General features: G+C 43.7%; 1 protein-coding gene across 5 annotated transcripts in view; it reads left to right on the forward strand.

The window, feature by feature from the left end:
* ARMC3 (armadillo repeat containing 3) overlaps positions 1–19,465 on the forward strand; it is a 109,402-nt gene that overhangs the window by 73,190 nt on the left and 16,747 nt on the right. For 4 of the 5 annotated variants that reach the window (XM_002750094.6, XM_035306942.3, XM_035306944.3 and 1 more), the window contains 5 exons: positions 1,154–1,290; positions 2,508–2,676; positions 5,794–5,891; positions 7,153–7,251; positions 7,691–7,783. In XM_002750094.6, the coding sequence (XP_002750140.5) occupies positions 1,154–1,290; positions 2,508–2,676; positions 5,794–5,891; positions 7,153–7,251; positions 7,691–7,783 (596 nt within the window). The remainder of the gene's footprint in view (positions 1–1,153; positions 1,291–2,507; positions 2,677–5,793; positions 5,892–7,152; positions 7,252–7,690; positions 7,784–19,465) is intronic. The other variant, XM_009000036.4, reaches the window with a different exon arrangement.

A 19,465-nucleotide genomic window follows, 5' to 3' on the forward strand; every position in this document is an offset into this window, starting at 1 on the left:
CCCAAGTAGCTGGGATTAACAGGCACCCACCACCATGCCTGGCTAATTTTTCTATGTTTAGTAGAGACAGGGTTTCTCCATATTGGTCAGGCTGGTCTCAAACTCCTGACCTCAGGTGATCCACCTGCCTTGGCCTCCCAAAGTGCTGGGATTACAGGCATGAGCCATTGTACCTGGCCAGAGTGATTTTATACATGAGTGATGTCTTTTAATAATGTAATTAATGAAGGTCTATTCAATTCTTTTCTTCTCTTCTTCAGTCCTTGGAGAAAGGAAGAGAAGACACTGTATGGATAGCAAAGATGGGTCTTTCTCTGGAGAATTGCTTGAGTGTTGCTCTGGCTGCACTGCTGACTTGGTGGCTGTGCACGGTGACATTGGGGGGTCCTTGCCAGCATCGGTTCATCCTGCCCCAGCCTCAGAGATGGTGTTAACTTCCTATTGCTGCTGTTACAAATGACCACCACTTAGTGGCTTAAAGCCATGCAAATCCAATATCATATAGATTGCGAAGTCAGAAGCCTGAAGACGTGTCTTATGTTCTTGCCCTTTCAGCTTCCAGGGGCTTTCTGTTTTGTGTGGCTTGTGACCCATCTTGGATCTTCAAAGCGTGTCACTCCAACCTCTGCTTCCATTATGTCTCTTTTTTTCTGCTTCCCACACCTCTGTCCCTGTCTTATAAAGATCCTTGTTCTTACACTGAATCCTCCTGGCTAATTCAGGATCATCTCCCCATCTCAAGACCCTTAATCACCTCTGCAGAGTCCCTTCCAGGGATGAGGACATCTTTGGGGGACCGTTATTCTGCCAATTACAGAGCCAAAGGAACAGTCAGTGTTCAGGAGCAGAGTGAGTAAGCATCCAGCATTCCATGTGCGGGCAGTGAGAAGACAGACTGCCGCAGTCCCCATCCCACATAAAATCAGGATGACCTCCCTAGGATACTTTCCTGGGGCCAGTAAACCAGGTTCCTGCATGTAAGGGTTTGCAATACATTTTTCCCCCTGAATTTAATAAACCTAAAGATAGACACATTCTAAAGCATTTTTACATAGTTAAAACCTTTTAGCAATCAAATAATGAGATTTTTTTCAAAAGCTCAAATACTTACATACTACACTCTTAATGTGTGACATTTTGGCTTCTGCTTTAGTTAAGAAATTCTGGTGGATTGGAGCCCCTGGTAGAGCTGCTGCGCTCCAAGAATGATGAAGTCAGGAAGCACGCCAGTTGGGCAGTGATGGTCTGTGCTGGTGACGAGCTGACGGCCAATGTATTATGCAGGCTCGGGTGAGTGGATGCCGTCTCAAGTTTCTGGCTCAGATGAAGAGCAGATGATGGAAAGGCACACTGTTCAGGCCCAAGGAATTTCAAGCAGAGTCTGCACTGCTCTGTCGGTCCACAGAACACTCAGGAGGTCTGCCTGTCCCCAGGACCAGCCTTGGCTAGAAGGAACCACCTGGAGGCAGAGGAGTACCCATTTACCCCATATGAATGCTCCCCCACTGCCCTTGAAAAAAATCTTCTTTGATTTTTTTTTCTAACCCCTTTATCTTGATAAATGCTTCTCTTTTACTTTCTTCTGCTACTGACTGCCAAACAAATTCTATTTTTCTCCCAACTTTCAAGGCTAAAATTAAATGGGCGAGCTGTGACTATCACCTCTATTTTCTTCCCCACCCATCCAAACCTTTTCACCAGAATTCCACATTTAACCACCTTCACCAATGAGTTCTGATGACCAAAAGCAGATGAGTTTGTTGCCTTCAGCACATTAATGAATAGGGTTTTTCCTGCCCTCCTTTCCTTCCCTCCTTCTGTCCCTTCCTCCCTCCCTCCCTCCCTCTTTCTCGTTCTATCATTCTCTCTTTCTCTCTTTCTTTCACAGTCTTACTCTGTTACCCAGGCTAAAGTGCAGTGGCGTGATCTCACACTGCAACCTCTATCTCTTGGGTTCAAGCAATTCTCCTGTCTCAGCCTCCCTAGTATCTGGGATTACTTTTTTACATTTTTTACAGAGACAGAGTTTTGCCATGTTGGCAAGGCTGCTCTCGAACTCCTGATCTCAAGTGATCTGCCCGCCTCAGCCTCCCAAAGTGCTGGGATTACGGGGGTGAGCCACCACATTTGGCCCCAGGTTTTGAGTTTCTATAGATAGGTTTCCTTTATTAATTTCTAAACATTTGGATTCTTTGCATATATTGCATCTAGTTAGATGAAAAAGTTGAGGTCCTATACTAATTTTACTTTTAGATGAACAAAGAACTCTTCCTCCTGAAAGTGTCCTTTTCACCTGTTTGAATATGAGTTACTATTTGGCATATGTATCCTTAAGAAGGGCAGATTTGTCTTCATAATTCTGTCAGAATTACTTTATCTAAAATTGGGGGGGAGGCTTTAAGCTGCATCTCCATTCTCCCTTCAGGATCTTAAGTCAGTATATAAATGGAGACTCAGTGTTGGTTGGCTTGTATAAAGCAAATAATGCTTTTTGCTTTTATTGAAAGGGCTTTAGATGTCCTTGAAGAAGTTAACCTATCAGGAAGTCGGAAAAATAAATTCAGCGAGGCAGCTTATAATAAGTTGCTCAACAACAATCTTTCCCTGAAATACAGCCAGACCGGCTATTTGTCATCAAGTGACATAATTAACGATGGATTCTATGATTATGGTCGGGTAAGTGACATCACTTATTTGTAGTTTAGTATGTAGGATGATAATTTTTATTTAATCCTGATACCATTACATTGCAATTTCAGAATCACCTAATGTGATTTATACTTCACAGGCAGAAACTCGAAAATCAGCACTTCATTCTTAACTTTGGTTATAAGATTTTGTTTTTTGTTCAGTTTTAACTATAATGTGATTACTTGTAATTAAATCAGCTAGCTAGTGGCAGTCTCAAGTTCCAGATAAGATAACAAAAAAAAAGCTGGGTGGGCACGGTGATGCGTGCCTGGAGTCCCAGCTATTTGGGAGGCTGAAGCAGGAGGATCACTTGAGACCAAGAGCCCAGGAGTTTGAGGCTGCCATGCACTATGGCTGCACCTGTGAGTAACCATTGAACTCCAGCCCAGGCAGCACAGCAAGACCCTATCAAAACAAAAAAAAAATATAAAAGAAGGAGCAGGTCACATGACTCATGCCTGTAATCCCAGAACTTTGGGAGTCTGAGATAGGAGAATCACTTGAGGCAGGAGTTTGAGATCAGCCTGGGGAACATAGTGAAACCCTGTCTCTACAAAAAACTTTTAAAAATTAGCTGGGTGTGGTGGCCTGCAGCTGTAGTCGGATCTACTCAGGAGGCGGAGTTAGGAGGATGGCTTGAACCCAGAGTTTGAGGATGCAGTAAACTGCCCTCCAACCTGTCTTTAAAAAGAAAGTAGCATTTAAAATTTGGGGGCTCTATTATTTCTATTACATGAATGTTGAGAGAAGTGAAAAGCTAGAAATTAAAATCTTGAGGACACTTTTTACATGACTGGTTTAGTCAGTATTTTCTACTTCTTCTGCAAACCAAAAGCAATGAGGAGAATGGTGGAAATGTTAAAAGCCCACAAATTCCATTTTAAGCAGAACTAGGAAGCAGATATGGTCTGCAGAGTTAAAACATTTTTAAGAGTTGCCAAAAGCTCCCAAGATCAGGCAGAAGCTGTGCAGGAGGAAAAAGGAAAAGGAAAAAAAAAAATCACAGACAGGAACGAGAGCTAATGAAAGCAGAGCTCAGAAAGCAAGCACCACGAACACTGTGTATTTCCTGAGGTCACGGGAGAACTCAGAAGTGCAAGAGTGGTTATGTGTTGTTTTCAAGGCAGGTGTAAGAACTCAGTACATGGGGAGTGAGGCTGACAGCAGAAGCCTTGGATCGACTTGGTTCCAAGAAGCAGAGGAGACAGGGCCATAAAAGTGAATCACTGAGTTTCGGTTGCAGGAAACACTTGAGAGCGGTAGTGGAGAACTAGAGAAAATTTGAATAATTCAAAACAGCTCACCTAAAACCTGACACTCACTCTCCCTTCTGCCCCTCCCCGACCTCCTGCCACCACTGCCGTGCCCTGTAACACCCTGCAAAACACACAAACCACTGAGACATCGCTCCCAGGAAGCCCATCTCCTTCAGTGATAATTTAAAAAGAATGTCACAGCATCAGGACAAAGTTGCTTTAAGAAAACCAAGGGGCGGGGGGGGGGGGAACAAACAAGAAAACCAAGGGGAAAAGCCAAAAAATGATCGCAGAACACTTACTAGGAAAACCTTGCCTTAGATCAGATTAAATCGTGACAAAAGGTGTTTGGTTATGAAGTTTTAAAACATTTAATGAGACAATTTCTTTTCTAAATGGGGATGCTCTGATTCATTAATTCAGTAAATATTATTCCAAGTTTCTGCTACTGGAGTCTGTGAATATGTCAGTAAACAATGGAGACCAAGGTCTCTGCTCCCATGGTACCAGTGCCGGGGGACAGAGAATAAACACCTAACGGGATACTGAAACAAATCCTATCCCAGGGTAGAAATGAGAGGCACGGGCCTGTAATCCCAGCACTTTGGGAGGCCAAGGCGGGTGAATCACTTGGGGTCAGGAGTTCGAGACCACCTGACCAACGTGGTGGAACCCCATCTGTACTAAAAATACAAAAATTAGCCAGGCATGGTGGCATGCACCTGTAATCCCAGCTACTCGGGAGGCTGAGGCAGGAGAATCACTTGAACCTGGGAGACAGAGGTTGTAGTGAACCGAGATTGTACCATTGCACTCCAGCCTGAGTGACAGAGCGAGAATCAATCTTAAATAAATAAATAAAAGTCACCAGGGAGGGAGAAGAGAGCAGCGCAGAGGCAGGGTGAGGCGCTCTGAAATGCTGGGGAGCCCTGAGGTGTGGGCGGTTGCAATTTTAGAAATAGTGGTCAGGTGGATCTCACTGACAGGATGATCATTTCCAAGTCAAAACTTGTGGGACGTGAGGGCCTTAGTTCTGGGCAAATCTGGGGTTGTTTTCTAGGCAGAGGAAACAACCATTGCAAGAGCCATGAATGAATATACCTTGGCATGTGCTAGGCACAGCAAGAGGGCTGTGCGGCCAGAGCTGGGCTAGCAAAGTGGGAGAACAGACCCGAGACCAGAGGGCTAACGGAGGCCAGGTCATGTGAGTCTTGGAGAACATTGGAAGGACATGGCCTTTACTCTGAATGCAACGGGAACCATGGCAGGATCCTGGGCAGAAGAATGGCAGGGTCAGTCTTATTTTAAAAGGCCCACTTTTGCCTTCTTTCCAAAGGACCATGAAATGTATCTTGGATGACAAAGGGATTCAACTATAACTTAATTGGAAAAATATCTCAAAACTGGAGAGATATTTCACCTCCAGGCTGGTGAAACTGCCCGCACAGGGCTTTGTCTGGCCTACTTTTAGATACACTCACAACACTTTTAGTCATCTGTTCCAGCACTCAGTTACTTTTGCAGGCAGGCAGTTCTCCCTTAGGTATATAGATGGATTTGCCCATCCAAATACTTCCAGGGGCCAAGATGATAATGACGACATCAAACAGCTGAGTGTAAAGCAGTTGCGATGATAAGGAGACTGGATCTGTCCTGCCCAAAGGCAAGAACATCCACAGGCTTCAGGTTCCTATTTCTAATTTTATATGTGTATATTATACACGTGCGTGTTTGTGTGTGTGAAATTAGACACTGCAAACAGCTGAGAACATGTTCTGTCTGTACTCATTTTCAAAAATATGACCCCATGCAGATACTACATTTTAGCCCTTAAATTATCTTACAGATAAATCCCGGCACTAAACTGCTGCCTTTGAAGGAGCTCTGCTTACAGGAACCAAGTGACCTACGGGCTATACTCTTAATCAACAGTAAATCTGATGTGTGAGTCTTTGCAGGCAGAGGGGTTGCATGGAAGCATGTACTTGTGGCTGTTGTTGTTTCTCCATCGACATGTGAATATGCAAAGATTCCCAGATTCTTTTCTCCTGTATCTAGCACCTCCGTGAAAATAAACACTGACTTATAAACTCGTAGCCTGACGGGGAATAACCATGAAATAGCCACCACCGCAAATCAATGAGCTCTCTGCTCCCTTCCTTTGACTCCATACTACCAGTCAATTTCAAGCACATTCTGAAGTCAAGGCCTCTTACCGGGGAGTCACTGAAGAAAGCATAACGGCAGCAAACCAAGACGAATCATGTTTACAATTCTCCAGGACTGTGTGTTGGAGTACAGTCACCACCCAGTGTTTCTCTTTGATATAAGCTAAAAATGAAAGCTCCAATGGTCTTCTAAAAAATGCTCATGCACGGTGGCTCACCCCTGTAATCCCAGCACTTTGGGAGGCCAAGGCGGGTGGATCACGAGGTCAAGAGATCGAGACCATCCTGGTCAACATGTTGAAACCCCGTCTCTACTGAAAATACAAAAAATTAGCTGGGCATGGTGGTGCGTGCCTGTAATCCCAGCTACTCAGGAGGCTGAGGCAGGAGAATTATCTGAACCCAGGAGGCGGAGGTTGCGGTGAGCCAAGATTGCGCCATTGCACTCCAGCCTGGGTAACAAGAGCGAAACTCTGTCTCAAAAAAAAAAAAAAAAAAAAGGTCATGCATATCTATATAGCCATATAGTACTTATGTGATACATTTTATACAAATAATTTCTGTTCTAGCTTATGAAAGGTTTTATAATAGTCATTTGGCAGTGGCTCACACCTGTAATCCCAACACTGTGAGGCTGATGCAGGTGGGTCCTTTGAGCTCAGGAGTTTAAGACCAGCTTGGGCAACATGGCAAAACCCTGTCTATACAAAAAATACAAAAATTAGCTGTATATGGTGGTGCATGCCTGTAGTCTCAGCTACAGCTGAGGTGGGAGGATTGCTTGAGCCCAGGAAGTCGAGGCTGCAGTGCGCCATAATCGCACACCTGTACTCCAGCCTGGGTGACAGAGACCCTGTCTCCAAAAAACAAACAAAAAATAACTCCTCCTTTATACTTTAAAAACAGTATGTCACTGTTAAAAGTCAGCTCCAGCTATGACTTTCAGGAAAAAATTCTGGTTTGTGGAATAAAACAATAATCTATTGACAAATAGATTATTTTAATCTATATATAATTTTGAATGTGTAAAATTTTAGTTCTCCACCGTCATCTATGGAAGATAAATCAGATGCTGGTTATGGACGAAGTATTTCTTCTTCATCTTCCTTAGGAAGATCAAGTAAAGACAAGAGCAAGTAAGAAAAGAATGTTTTATCTATACGCAAGGAACTCCCCCTATAATTTGAGTGTGAAAAAATGGTTTAGATGTTAGATTTGGGCAATTGGATTTTCATTCTTCATATGGTAATACAATTGCACAACTGCCTTTTACATTGCTGTGGGAAAGCTCTCTGGAAAAGGAGGCAGCAAATCTGGTCTTACATTCTATCTGCCGCTGACCTGCAGTGATTTGGGCCACATGACTTAGTGTCTATGTGGGTTTCATTTCCTTAGCTACAGATGAAATAACGCTGGGTCCCCAGCTTCGTGATGGGGAAAGGAATCAAATCATATAATGAAGTAAAAATGTCTGGTAAACTCTAAATGCAAATGTAATGTATTGTTATTTTCCATATAATCAAAATTGGTTGTGGTTTTTTTTCAAATAACAAGAAAAAATGGTTATCATTTTAGTGCCGCATTTGGGTCTCCCACAGAAGACAAGTCGGAGCCAGCTTCTGGACGAAATACTGTCAGCAAAAGCGCCACCAAGGAAAAAGGAGGGAGGTAAGAAAGTGTCCTGAGTCTCCTCGGTGCCCAGCCAGGCTGGTGGCAGTAGGAAGCTCTCTTCTGCCATCAGTGTGTTGAACCAGGCAAGACTCATGAGATGAAATTAAAAAGGAACTTGATTTTTGTCTCCTACTATCTCTTTAAAATTTACCCGGAGAGAATTGTCTTCTGGCTCCGGCTGAAAACTCGGGTCACTTGGATCACTTATAGGAACAACACAGTCCTTCAGTCACTTTAATTTAAAAAATGACAAAAGGGACAGCAGTCTCTGGTCCATCGTTTGAAAGCCCAACCCTGGGTAACCAACTTAGTGTGAGGGTTTCGGCCTCCCACGGCTGCCTTTTGAAAGTGGGGAGCCCCACATCCGGGCTGGTCCCACGCCCCTTTCCCCATCCCTGTTGCTTCCAGGGTGCTCCCTGCCTCCCTCCCTGTCTCTACCCTCCATGGAAGAAGGACCGAGGTGGAGGAAAGACACGACAACACGTGTACTTGGTTGGGACAATTACAATGTGCTTTCGAGGCCTGTGTATTTTAAATGTACTTTCTTCTACATGTTGACATTTTTTTTCTTCTTCTGAGACAGAGTTTTGCTCTGGAGTGCAGTGGTGCCATCTCGGCTCACTGCAGCCTCTGCCTCCCGGGTTCGAGCGATACCCCTGCCTCAGTCTCCTGAGTAGCTGGGACTACAGGTGCACACCACCATGCCTGGCTAATTTTTGTATTTTTTGTAGAGTCGGGGTTTCACCAAGTCGGCCAGGTTGGTCTCAGGCTCCCGACATCGGGATCTGTCCACCTCGACCTCCCAAAGTGCTGGGATTATAGGGATGAGCCACCGTGTCTGACCCTACACGTTTACACACTTTTAAAACATACTTGTGAGAACTTTCCCGGATTCTTTGGAAAGCTGTATTGAGTTAAGGTAGACTTATGCCTGTAGGGGTCTTGGGGCACTGGAGGCCGTGGGGAGGATAACAGACCTCGGCTTTCTGAGGAGCTCCCAAGGCCTGGACAGTGGCTTGCCCTCCTCCTCAGACCTCTTCATTTTCTGCCTCTGGCTTTCTTTCCTGTTGCTAGTCTCTGGTGCTCAGTATTCTCATCACTGCTTCTCATCTGCTCCTGCGGTTCCAGTCTCTAACTTCTGCTTGCTCTCCCCTCCCCTTCCCTGTCCTTCCCTGCCCTCCCCTTCATCTCCCTCTCTTCCACCCCATCCCTCTTCCCTTTTCTTCCCTTCCGTGTGCTCCTCTCCCCTCCCTTTTCCTCCGTTCCTCTCCCCTCCCATTCCCTCTCTTTCCCTTCTCTATCCCCTTCCTTCCCATTCCCTGTCCTCCCCTCTTCTGTCTCCTTCCCTTCCCTCCTCTTTCCTTCCCTTCCCTCCCCTCCCATCTCCTTCCCTTTCCCTCACCCCTCCTTCCCTTTCCCTCCCCTCTCTTCCCCTTCCCCCCTTCTTTTCCCTCCCCTCTCCTTCCCTTCCCTCCCCTCTCCTTCCCTTCCCTCTCCTTCCCTTCCCTCCTGTCTCCTTCCCTTTCCCTTCCCTCTCTTCCCCTTCCCCCCTTCTTTTCCCTCCCCTCTCCTTCCTTTCCCTCTTCTCTCCCTCCCTTCCCTCTTCTCTCCTTCCCTTTTCTCCTTTCTCCTTCCCTTTCCACTCCTTGTCCTTCTTTTCTTCGTTTTTCTCTGCCTGCCCTCTGGCCTCTCTGAGCTTCTCCCCGCTGGACTAAAAGCTCCTCAAGAACAAGGACATGTACTTATTTGAATACTTTCTTTTCATCGCTGTATTTAGTGCCGTGCCTCGCTAGCACTCATAGGCATTCATACTTATTCAAAAGAACAGAAATGCAAACTTTTGCAGGAAAAGGTTATTTCTGACAACTTCCATACTTATAAATGACACATCTGGAGCAAATAGGTTACCTTCTCTTTGCCTCTGTTTCCTTATCCATAAAACTGAAATAAAAATAGAACCACTTTCGTAGTGCTGTTGTAAGCCACAGGTAAGTCAACACAGGTGAAATGCTTAGCGCCGTGCCTGGCAAATGTCAGCTCCCATTGTTATTACTATTGTTGTACTAAACAGTTGCAAGGAGCCAAAACACACTCCAGCCGTACTAGCATGTAACGGAATCCAGTGCAGGGATGCAGAGGGTCCTCAAAGGGACAGGTGACAACTGCAGGGCCCGCCCGTCTCTCTTCTCCTTTCTTTCTCTCGCCACCTGCATGGTATCTTCCTTGCTGGCTTTTGTTACAGCCTCACCTCTAACTGTAACTTGCATGTGACCTTGGTTTGCTAACCGACTGCATCGGGCCCCAATTCCAAAGCAGCCTTCCAGTTCAAAAGCCTGGAAGCAATCAATACAATCTCTGTCTCTTTGTGCATTTTCAGGAGACACAATCTTTTTTCACAGGCCAGCCAGAACATTGGCTGCCTCTGAGACAAGTGTCCCCTGTAGTCCACCCAGCTATGGCCCTGGGGAAGACTCAGCCTTCTGCTCTTTTGCTAGGGACAAGCCACTTGACTGATGAGCAGCCACAGGACCCTGGTGTATATGTAGTCCCTCAGTCGAAGCGTGCCTTTCCCAGGCTGGTGAACATCAGCTCTCATTTTTGGTTCTTCTGCTCTTCTTGGCTTTTAAAAATTGTCCTACTTTTCTTACAGCTAATCTGGTTCTTAATCCTAGATCTTTTGGGCAGTCCTTCTGGGTGGGAACTCATTTATGTGCTTGTGAACATCAAGCTGCTGATCGCCGCACAGCTCTGGTTTGCTTTATTGTGATATTTGATGCTGACATTTTCTGTAACACTGTGAAGCACTCACATCTTGATCTCATTAGATCCATGTCAGTTTGTTCTATGGATAAATTTCTTCTTTTTGGGCCCTTGGTGCTATCTTCTCATCCTTTGCAATACCGTAAATACCGATGCTCTCCAGGGTTCTTCATTTCCTCTTATTCCTCTTCTCATCCTTTGCAATACCGTAAATACTGATGTTCTCCAGGGCTCTTCATTTCCTCCTATTCCTACTCTCCATAGTTTTAGCTCCCATTCCAAAGCTGAGACCCCTCTCAAGTCCAGACCTGTGTGTCCAGTTCCCTGGTAGAGTCCTCTGCCCTGTCACTCTAAAGGCGCCTCAAGTTCAACATGTTCCAACCTGAACTCATTGTTCACCACAGCTCCCAAGCCCCCTGCCCCCGCTTCCTTGTGCTGGTTCATGTTAACCATATTCCTGTACAATCACCGATGCCTAGGAATCATCTTGAAGTCCTTCTCATTTATCCCTAATACGGAATGACCAAACGAGTCCTATGCACTCTATGTCTTAACTCTCCTATGTTCGTTTCTTCCCTTCATTTTCACTTCTACTTCCCCAGTTCAGGACTTTGTTATGTATCATTCACAGCAACCTTCTTATTATGCTATAAATCCTCCAACTTTTGCATCACCCTCCGTAAACCCGTCCTCCATGAAGGCACCCTCGGACGTGCTCGCCCCCACCTTTTTTGTTGTTGTTGCTGTTTGTTATTTTTTAGACCAAATCTCACTCTGTCGCTAGGCTGGAGTGCAGTGGTGCGATCCTGGCTCACTGCAACTTCTGCCTCCCAGGTTCAAGCAATTCTCATGCCTCTGCCTCCCTAGTAGCTGGGATTACAGGTGCTCATTGTCATGCCCAGCTAATTTTTTTTTTTTTTTTTTTTTTTAATTAGAGACGGGAATTTGCCATGTTGGCCACGCTGGGTCTCGAACCCCTGGCCTCATGTGATCTGCCTGCATCGGCCTCCCAAAGTACTGGGATTACAGACATGAGCCACCATGGGCAGCTGCTACATGTCTTTTTAAATGAAAGTCAGATCATATGACTGCCTAAAATAAAGTTCCCTCTCATCTTACAGAGGAAGCCCAAACTCCAGCCATGGCCTGCCCTGGAATAGCCTTTCCTGTTTTGTGGGACTGCAGTTCCTATTTATTCTTTATTTTCTTCATAATTTTGTTTTTGTAAAGCTTTCTGTGGTCACGCCAGGGTAAACATTTATTTTGTGCCCATTTCTTGTGAATTTAGGTTTTTAATTAATTTAGCTATTTTTTTCTCACTTTATCGAGGCAAAACTGACCATTGAATTATTATGTGAATTTAAACATGTTGTTTTGGTATCTGTGCACATTGTGAAATGTTTACCACAATTAAGTTAATTAATACTTCCATCACCTCACAGAGTTCCCTTTCGTTTTTTGGCATTTTGTGGTGAGAACACTGAAGATCCACTCTCTTAGAAAATTTCAAGTATTCACTACAGTATTATTAGCTAATATAATATAATATAATATAATATAATATAATATAATATAATATAATAATGTCTCCATGCAATACATGAGCTCTCCAGAACAGTCATTAGTCAGCCTGCAAAACTGAAAGTGCTCTGTGAATGGATTCTATCTGCACTGATTTGTGTTGATTTACTTGTCTTTCTTACTAAACAGTGAGCTGTTTGAGATCTGGGACCATGCCTTTTCTTATTCTTTTTATCCATAGAGCCTAGAATAGTATCAGGCACATCAGAGGCAGTAAAGAAATATTTATTGATTAAATATTTGAAATGACTTCAATTACTGAATGCTGCTTGTTGAAAGGAATAGATGTTTGACTCCTTTACAATATGCCCAGGGAGAACAACTCTAAACAAATGAGAATAATTATTCCTTCTTCCTACTGTCTTTACTCTCCCTCTTTCTTTGTACATCCTGGCAGCTCACTCCCCACTTGACGATAAAGGAGAACACAGAGACTGTGTTCAGACATGACTGGGCCCTGGTCTTCTGAACTGTAAATGAAAATGATGATCCCTGCCTCAAAGAGCTGCTGTAAGAGGAGAGATGGTGTCAGGAGTGCCTGACCCTGCCTGGCACACTTCGGGGCTCAGTGTGCGTCCATTCTCTCTTCCCTTCTTAGCCTTTGGTCCATTCAGGGGTAATTAGCATAGCCCTGTTGTCCTGGTCAACCCTTCTTGTCTTGTGACTATTAAAACTCTGGACTCCTGGAAATAGAATAAAATATTTTAACTGTATTCATCTGATAAGGCCACTGAGAATATCTTATGTTAAAAAGTGTGAGACAAGGCCGGGCACAATGGCTTATGCCTGGAATCCCAGCACTTTGGGAGGCAGAGGCAGGTAGATCACCTGAGGTTAGGAGTTCAAGACCAGTCTGACCAACATGGAGAAATCCTGTCTCTACTAAAAGTACAAAATTAGTCAATCATGGTGGTGCATGCCTGTAATCCCAGCTACTTGGGAGGCTGAGGCAGGTGAATCACTCGAACCCAGGAGGTAGAGGTGAGCTGAGATCACGCCATTGCACTCCAGCCAGGGCAACAAGAGCAAAGGTTCATCTCAAAAAGTAAAAAAAAAAAAAAAAGAGTGCGACAATAGCAGAGACATGGAATCAACCCTAAATGCCCAACAACAATAGACTGGATAAAGAAAGTGTGGTACATATACACCATGGATTATTATGCAGCCATAAAAAAGAATGAGCTCATGTTTCTTGCAGGGACATGGATGGAGCTGCAGGCCATTATCCTTAGCAAACTGATGCAGGAACAGAAACCAAATACTGCATTTTCTCACTTATAAGTGGGAGCTAAATGATGAGAACACACGGACACATAGAGGGGAACAGAAACACACACTGGGGTCTACTGGAGGGTAGAGGGTGGGAGGAGGGAGAGGATTAGGAAAAACAATGATTGGTGGGTACTAGGCTTAATACCTGAGCAATGAGATAATCTGTACCAAAACCCCCCACGACACAAATTTACCTATGTAATAACCAGCACATATATTCCTGAACTTAAAATAAAAGTTAAAAAAAATTTAAAGAAGGTAATAAAGAAAAAAAATAAAAAGAGTGAGAGATACTGACAAAGAATAATGAGACATTGAGGACCGTGGAGTGGCTACATTTTTGAAAGGGAGAGGAGAGAAGAGATGGGAAAGAACTAAGATCAATTACGTGTGAAGTGTTCTAAAATGGAGAAGAGAAAGGGAAAGTATGGATTTTTTTTCCCTGATGAGCATCATTATGACGCAGCATGGAAACTCAAATCTCTGTCTCCTGGGTGACCAGGCACTGTGTTACTTTTGGTTTTAAAGGCTTTAGTTGTACTCCCCTTCAAGGCAAAACACTCATAGGAGATGTGATTAATTTGTTCTGTTTATCCACTCCCTCCTTCCTTAGTCTTCACGGAAACCAGCATATCTAACATTCCTTCTACAGCTTTTCCTTACAGAGGACATTTAAATGTAAACATTTAAAAATAGCATTCACAGGCCGGGCGCGGTGGCTCACGCCTGTAATCCCAGCACTTTGCGAGGCCGAGGCAGGTGGATCACGAGGCCAAGAGATCGAGACCATCCTGTTCAACAAGGTGAAACCCCGTCTCTACTAAAAATACAAAAAATTAGCTGGGCGTGGTGGTGCGTGCCTGTAACCCCAGCTACTCAGGAGGCTGAGGCAGGAGAATTGCCTGAACCCAGGAGGCGGAGGTTGCGGTGAGCCGAGATCGCGCCATTGCACTCCAGCCTGGGTAACAAGAGCGAAACTCTGTCTCAAAAAAAAAAAAAAAAAAAAAAAAAAATAGCATTCACTAGACCTGTTTGTGAAATGTCTGGTAAGTTCTATCTACATTGTTCTTTTCTATTTAAACCAGTTTTCATAAACATTCACTTGATTGAACATGAGTTTATTACACATATTTAAAAGTTAGTTGTTTTGCTGTCTCCTTGTTCATATCTTCTTTCCAGGCTGCCTGTGTCTGAAGCCTCTTAGATATTTACAGCAAATGCTTTAACATTTCTGTTACTCACACAATCTTGACCTACAGGATAATGATTTCCTAAAACATTTGTGTTTTTAAAATAACTTCCCACTTCCCTCTTTTTACTCATAACTTAACTATTGTTGTTTCATCCCCCAAATCTTGACTACTAAAGTCTTTCAGAAACAGATATTGTTTCTTAGTCACCTATAACCACCTTCTCCCCTTCTTTCCTACAGTTCATTCATTCATTCAGCAAATACTTACTGAGCCCCTTCTATATGCCTGGATTTGTTCCTGTATTGGAGGTACAGCAGCAAATGCAAACCTTTGCCTTCACAAAACTTACATCCTAGTGGGAAGACAGACAATAAAAAAATATACACATATACGCACACACACACACACACTCTCACACAGTCACACAATCAGACACTACGCAGAACAAATTGTATCTCTAATTTGAACAATGCCTTGTTTCCATCCTTTTGGAATAGATTGGGTGGAATAGGACCCCCAATTTGAAAACATTTCTTTCAACAATGAACTCCTGGAGACTTTCATATCTTTATCACTCATGTGGAATTTATTGAATGCTCCCTGGTGTTGTGATTATTTTCCACATAAGAAAATCTTGCTTAAATTGAAACCCCAAGTGGGCTGGGTTCATGACCTGTATTTCTCCCACCAGCCTTGTCCTATTTAAATAGTCGATGGTATCAAAAATGAGCAAAGGATTAAACTTTGAAAATGTCAATACATGACTTAGGGCCAGCCAAATATTCTATATGTTTACCTGCTCTCCTTTTCATCCACCTATGAATGTAGAAAAATGCCCTTAGAGCTTTGGATCCCACAGTAAATCCCTGTTTCCTGAGGTGGTTTTGCTAGTTTCTGCAGGAGAGGTAAAAGTTCTGCTGTCTTTAACTATAAATTGATGCTCTTTCTGAGAATTAATTTTGCCAGAGTTAATCTTATAATTTCCAAGTGTTTATTTCCATCAGCATGAAATGAAATTTATTTAAGTACTGAAGCCCTTATTAATATTAACCTGGCAGGCTTCATGGGAAAGAAGTCCAAAAGAAATGCTTCTATTTCTATCAATAAGAAACTGCATTTCAGGAGTTCCAGGAAATTCTCTCTTTTTAATCATTCATAAGATTGCCCTTCCCGAAGGCATATCAGATATTTTCTCCTTCATGCCAAATGCTTGCTTGTTCTTAAACCAGACAGCATGCTCTGTGAGAAACACTCCTGCCTCTGTTGTGTAGGCAACTCTGAATAGTCACTCTATTCAGTGACTGAGTATTGGACTGACTACTGGAACTGAGTTCCCCAATCTTACAAGGCTACCTTGCCATTTGAGAAAACAGGTGAACCTATTTGTGCTTCCTGCACTTCTAATTGACCTTCCTAGTACTGGCTTCTAATTTACTAAAATCTTAACTACATATGTGACAATGTCCAATTTCTAATTATTATTATTCACAAATAAGAGAAAGGGGTTAAGATGATCTTTCCGGGAAATACTAACTTTTGCTTAGAGATTCTATCATAATATATCATGGGTGCACTCAATGATACATGACTAACCTCTCTCATTAACTGCAGCAAATATAATATTTAATTAGAAAGTATAAAACTTTTACTACTTCTCATAAATAATATAGAGCTTTGTAATTCTCAAATAGCAGTTGGCAGGATTACTTTCCTATTCTTTTCTTCAAAATAAAAAGAAAATTCATCTGGACCTCGGCCAATTCTTTCCCTTCCCATTATGCTTCTAGTAATACTTAAAGATAAATAATTCCCACCCCCCCTAATTTACTGCTAGTATAACAGATGCTCAGTACTCATGAGTATATAACAAGTGAGTGACCGGGCATGGTGGCTCATGCCTGAAATCCCAGCACTTTGGAAGGCCAAGGTGGGCAGATCACTTGAGGTCAGGAGTTCGAGACCAGCCTGGCCAACATGGTGAAACTCTTTCTCTACTAAAAATACAAAAATCAGCCAGGTGTGGTGGCAAATGCCTGTAATCCCAGCTACCCGGGAGGTTGAGGCAGGAGAACTGCCTGAGCCGGGGACTCTGAGGTTACAGTGAGCGAAGACTGCACCACTGCATTCCAGCCTGGGCAACAGAGCGAGACTTTGTCTCAAAAATCAAAACAAAACAGGTGAATCACCTGCCTGGTCTGGCCTAGCCCCATTTTCTTGATTTTCTTGACCCTCTGACACATTTGTTGTTTTAAGTTCCTTGTTCTCAATAAGGTAACAAAATAAAAGGTGCAATCAAAGCTGCTGTTTAATCTTATATTGTCAGATCCTATTATAATGAACAGGGTGTGTAAGAGAATCTGCCCTCAGGGAAATGTCGCAGAGAGCAGTGTGGTAGATATTTAGATAAGGCAACAATTCTTTTAAATCATAAACAGAAGCATTTATTTACATATCATTGGTTAACTGACAAAATTCTGCTGGAAAAATGGAACCATAGAGCTAGGGTCAAGCAGAAAGGGTGGCTGAGCTGCTGGGCGAGTTAAAACAGCATTGTCGGCTGGGCACAGTGGCTCAAGCCTGTAATCCCAGAACTTTGGGAGGCCGAGACGGGTGGATCACGAGGTCAAGAGATCGAGACCATCCTGGTCAACATGGTGAAACCCCATCTCTACTAAAAACACTCAAAAAATTAGCTGGGCATGGTGGCGCATGCCTGTAGTCCCAGCTACTTGGGAGGCTGAGGCAGGAGAATTGCCTGAACCCAGGAGGCGGAGGTTGCGGTGAGCCGAGATCGCGCCATTGCACTCCAGCCTGGGTAACAAGAGCGAAACTCCGTCTCAAAAAAAAAAAAAAAAAAAAAGAAAAAAGAAACAGCATTGTCCTCCTTGGAACTCCACCTCCTCAAAGCCCCACCCAGCCCTGTTCTGGAGACTTCTCTCATCATTCAAAAGAGCTAAAGGCCTTGGGCAGGGAAGCAGGTCTGTGGTCACAGCTGGGGTTATAGGACAGCCTCCCAGCCCACACTGGAGTCACCACACAGTCTGGGGTCCTGGAAACTTAGGTTCTCATTTCATTCATGTTTAGACCCCTCTGCCGAAGGTCATGTTTGGCCATAGATGGTGCCTCTTGATCTCTCTGTGTGACTGTGGGTCAGCCGAGAGCCTGTGTGCTTCAAAACAAAAAAGGCATCCATAGCGGTATCATTTGCTACACTTGCACCTTGGTAATTATTAAGGAAAAGGATAGGCTGTGTCTTGGCACAGCTGTGAAGTGAGAAGGCTGCGACTCCCCTGACCCCTGCATCTTCCCTGTTAGATTTCCCTGAGTTCCTTGCAAAGCTGCTCTGTTGAGTGGCCATGGAAATCCTCCCTACTTTCTCACAGAGGGCTGTCCAGCCTCACTGCAGGTTCTTCCAACGTGGGCTCTCAGCTAGCAGTGGAAAGAAGAGAAAGTAAGCCTTGCCGAGGCACAAATGACAGATAAGCTGTTATTTATCAGCCCAGAAGTATTTTAGCAAAATGATGATTGCCTTCTTTGATACTGAAAATGTTCATGTTTGTGTCAAGCTGTTTAGGTGTGTTTGCTGCAGAGTAAAAAGTGGGGTGTAGGTCATCAGGTCACATCAGCATCCCCCAGGGTGAGATGCAGAATAAAGACAGGCATTCCATCTATAGTGTCAGAATATAATTGATGTAAAAGTAAAATAATAACTCTCATGTAAATATAAAGTGAATACACAGCAAGGTTTATTTTAAAATTGATTTCTTTTACAATTCTGTGAATTTTAACAGAAGTGATTTGTATAATCATCATCACAACCAGGATTCAAAACAGTTCCATCACCCCAGAAATTCGAACCCTTGGTATTCTCTGTTTATTCTCTGTTACTGTAGTTTTGTTTTGCTTTGTTGTTTTCTTTTTTTATGAGACAGGGTCTCACTTTGTAGTCCAGGCTTGAGTGCAATGGCACTATCTTGGCTTACTGCAGTCTCCACTCACTGCAACTTCAACCTCCTGGACTCAAGTGATCCTCCCGCCTCAGCCTCCTGAGTAGCTGGAACTATAGGTATGCACCACACACCCAGTTAATTTTTGTATGCTTTCACCATGTTGCCCAGGCTGGTCTGGAGCTCCTGAGCACAAGCAATTCACCTGCCTCTGCCTCCCAAAGTGCTGGGATGGCATGTACAAGCCATCACCACGCAGCCATGCCTGTTAGTCCTTTTGAGAATGCCACATGAATAGGATCATACAGTGTGTAACATTTGAGACTGGCCTTCCCACTCAACATAATGCCTTTGAGATTCTTCTGAATTCTTTTGTCTATCCGTAGTTTATTTTAGAGCATGATTTCATTGTGTGGATATACCACTCTGTATGTCTACTCATCTGTTAAAGGACATTTGAGTTGTTTCCAGGGTTTGTTGATTATGAACAGAGCTGTTACAAACATTCATGTGTGTGTAAGTAGTTTTTTGATTTTTAGGTGGAGTCTTGCTCTGCTGACCAGGCTGGAATGCAGGGGCGCAATCTTGGCTCACTGCAGCCTCTGCCTCCTGGATCCAGGCAGTTCTCCTGCTTCAGTCTCCTGAGTATCTGGGATCATAGGCATGTGCCAGCATGCCCAGCTAATTTTTTATTTTTAGTAGAGATGGATGATGGTCTCTACTAAATCATGGCCAGGTTGGTTTCAAACTCCTGACCTCAAGTAACCCACTTACCCTGGCCTCCTAAAGTGCTGAGATTACAGGCATGAGCCACCATACCCAGCCAGTTTTAATTTCTGTAGGGTAAATACCTGGGAGTCGGATTTCTGGGTCATATGGTAACTGTATGTTTAACTTTATAAGATACTAGCAAATTTTCCAGAGTA

Source organism: Callithrix jacchus, chromosome 7 (assembly GCF_049354715.1).
Source record: "Callithrix jacchus isolate 240 chromosome 7, calJac240_pri, whole genome shotgun sequence".
In the NCBI taxonomy this organism is placed as follows: Eukaryota; Metazoa; Chordata; class Mammalia; order Primates; family Cebidae; genus Callithrix; species Callithrix jacchus.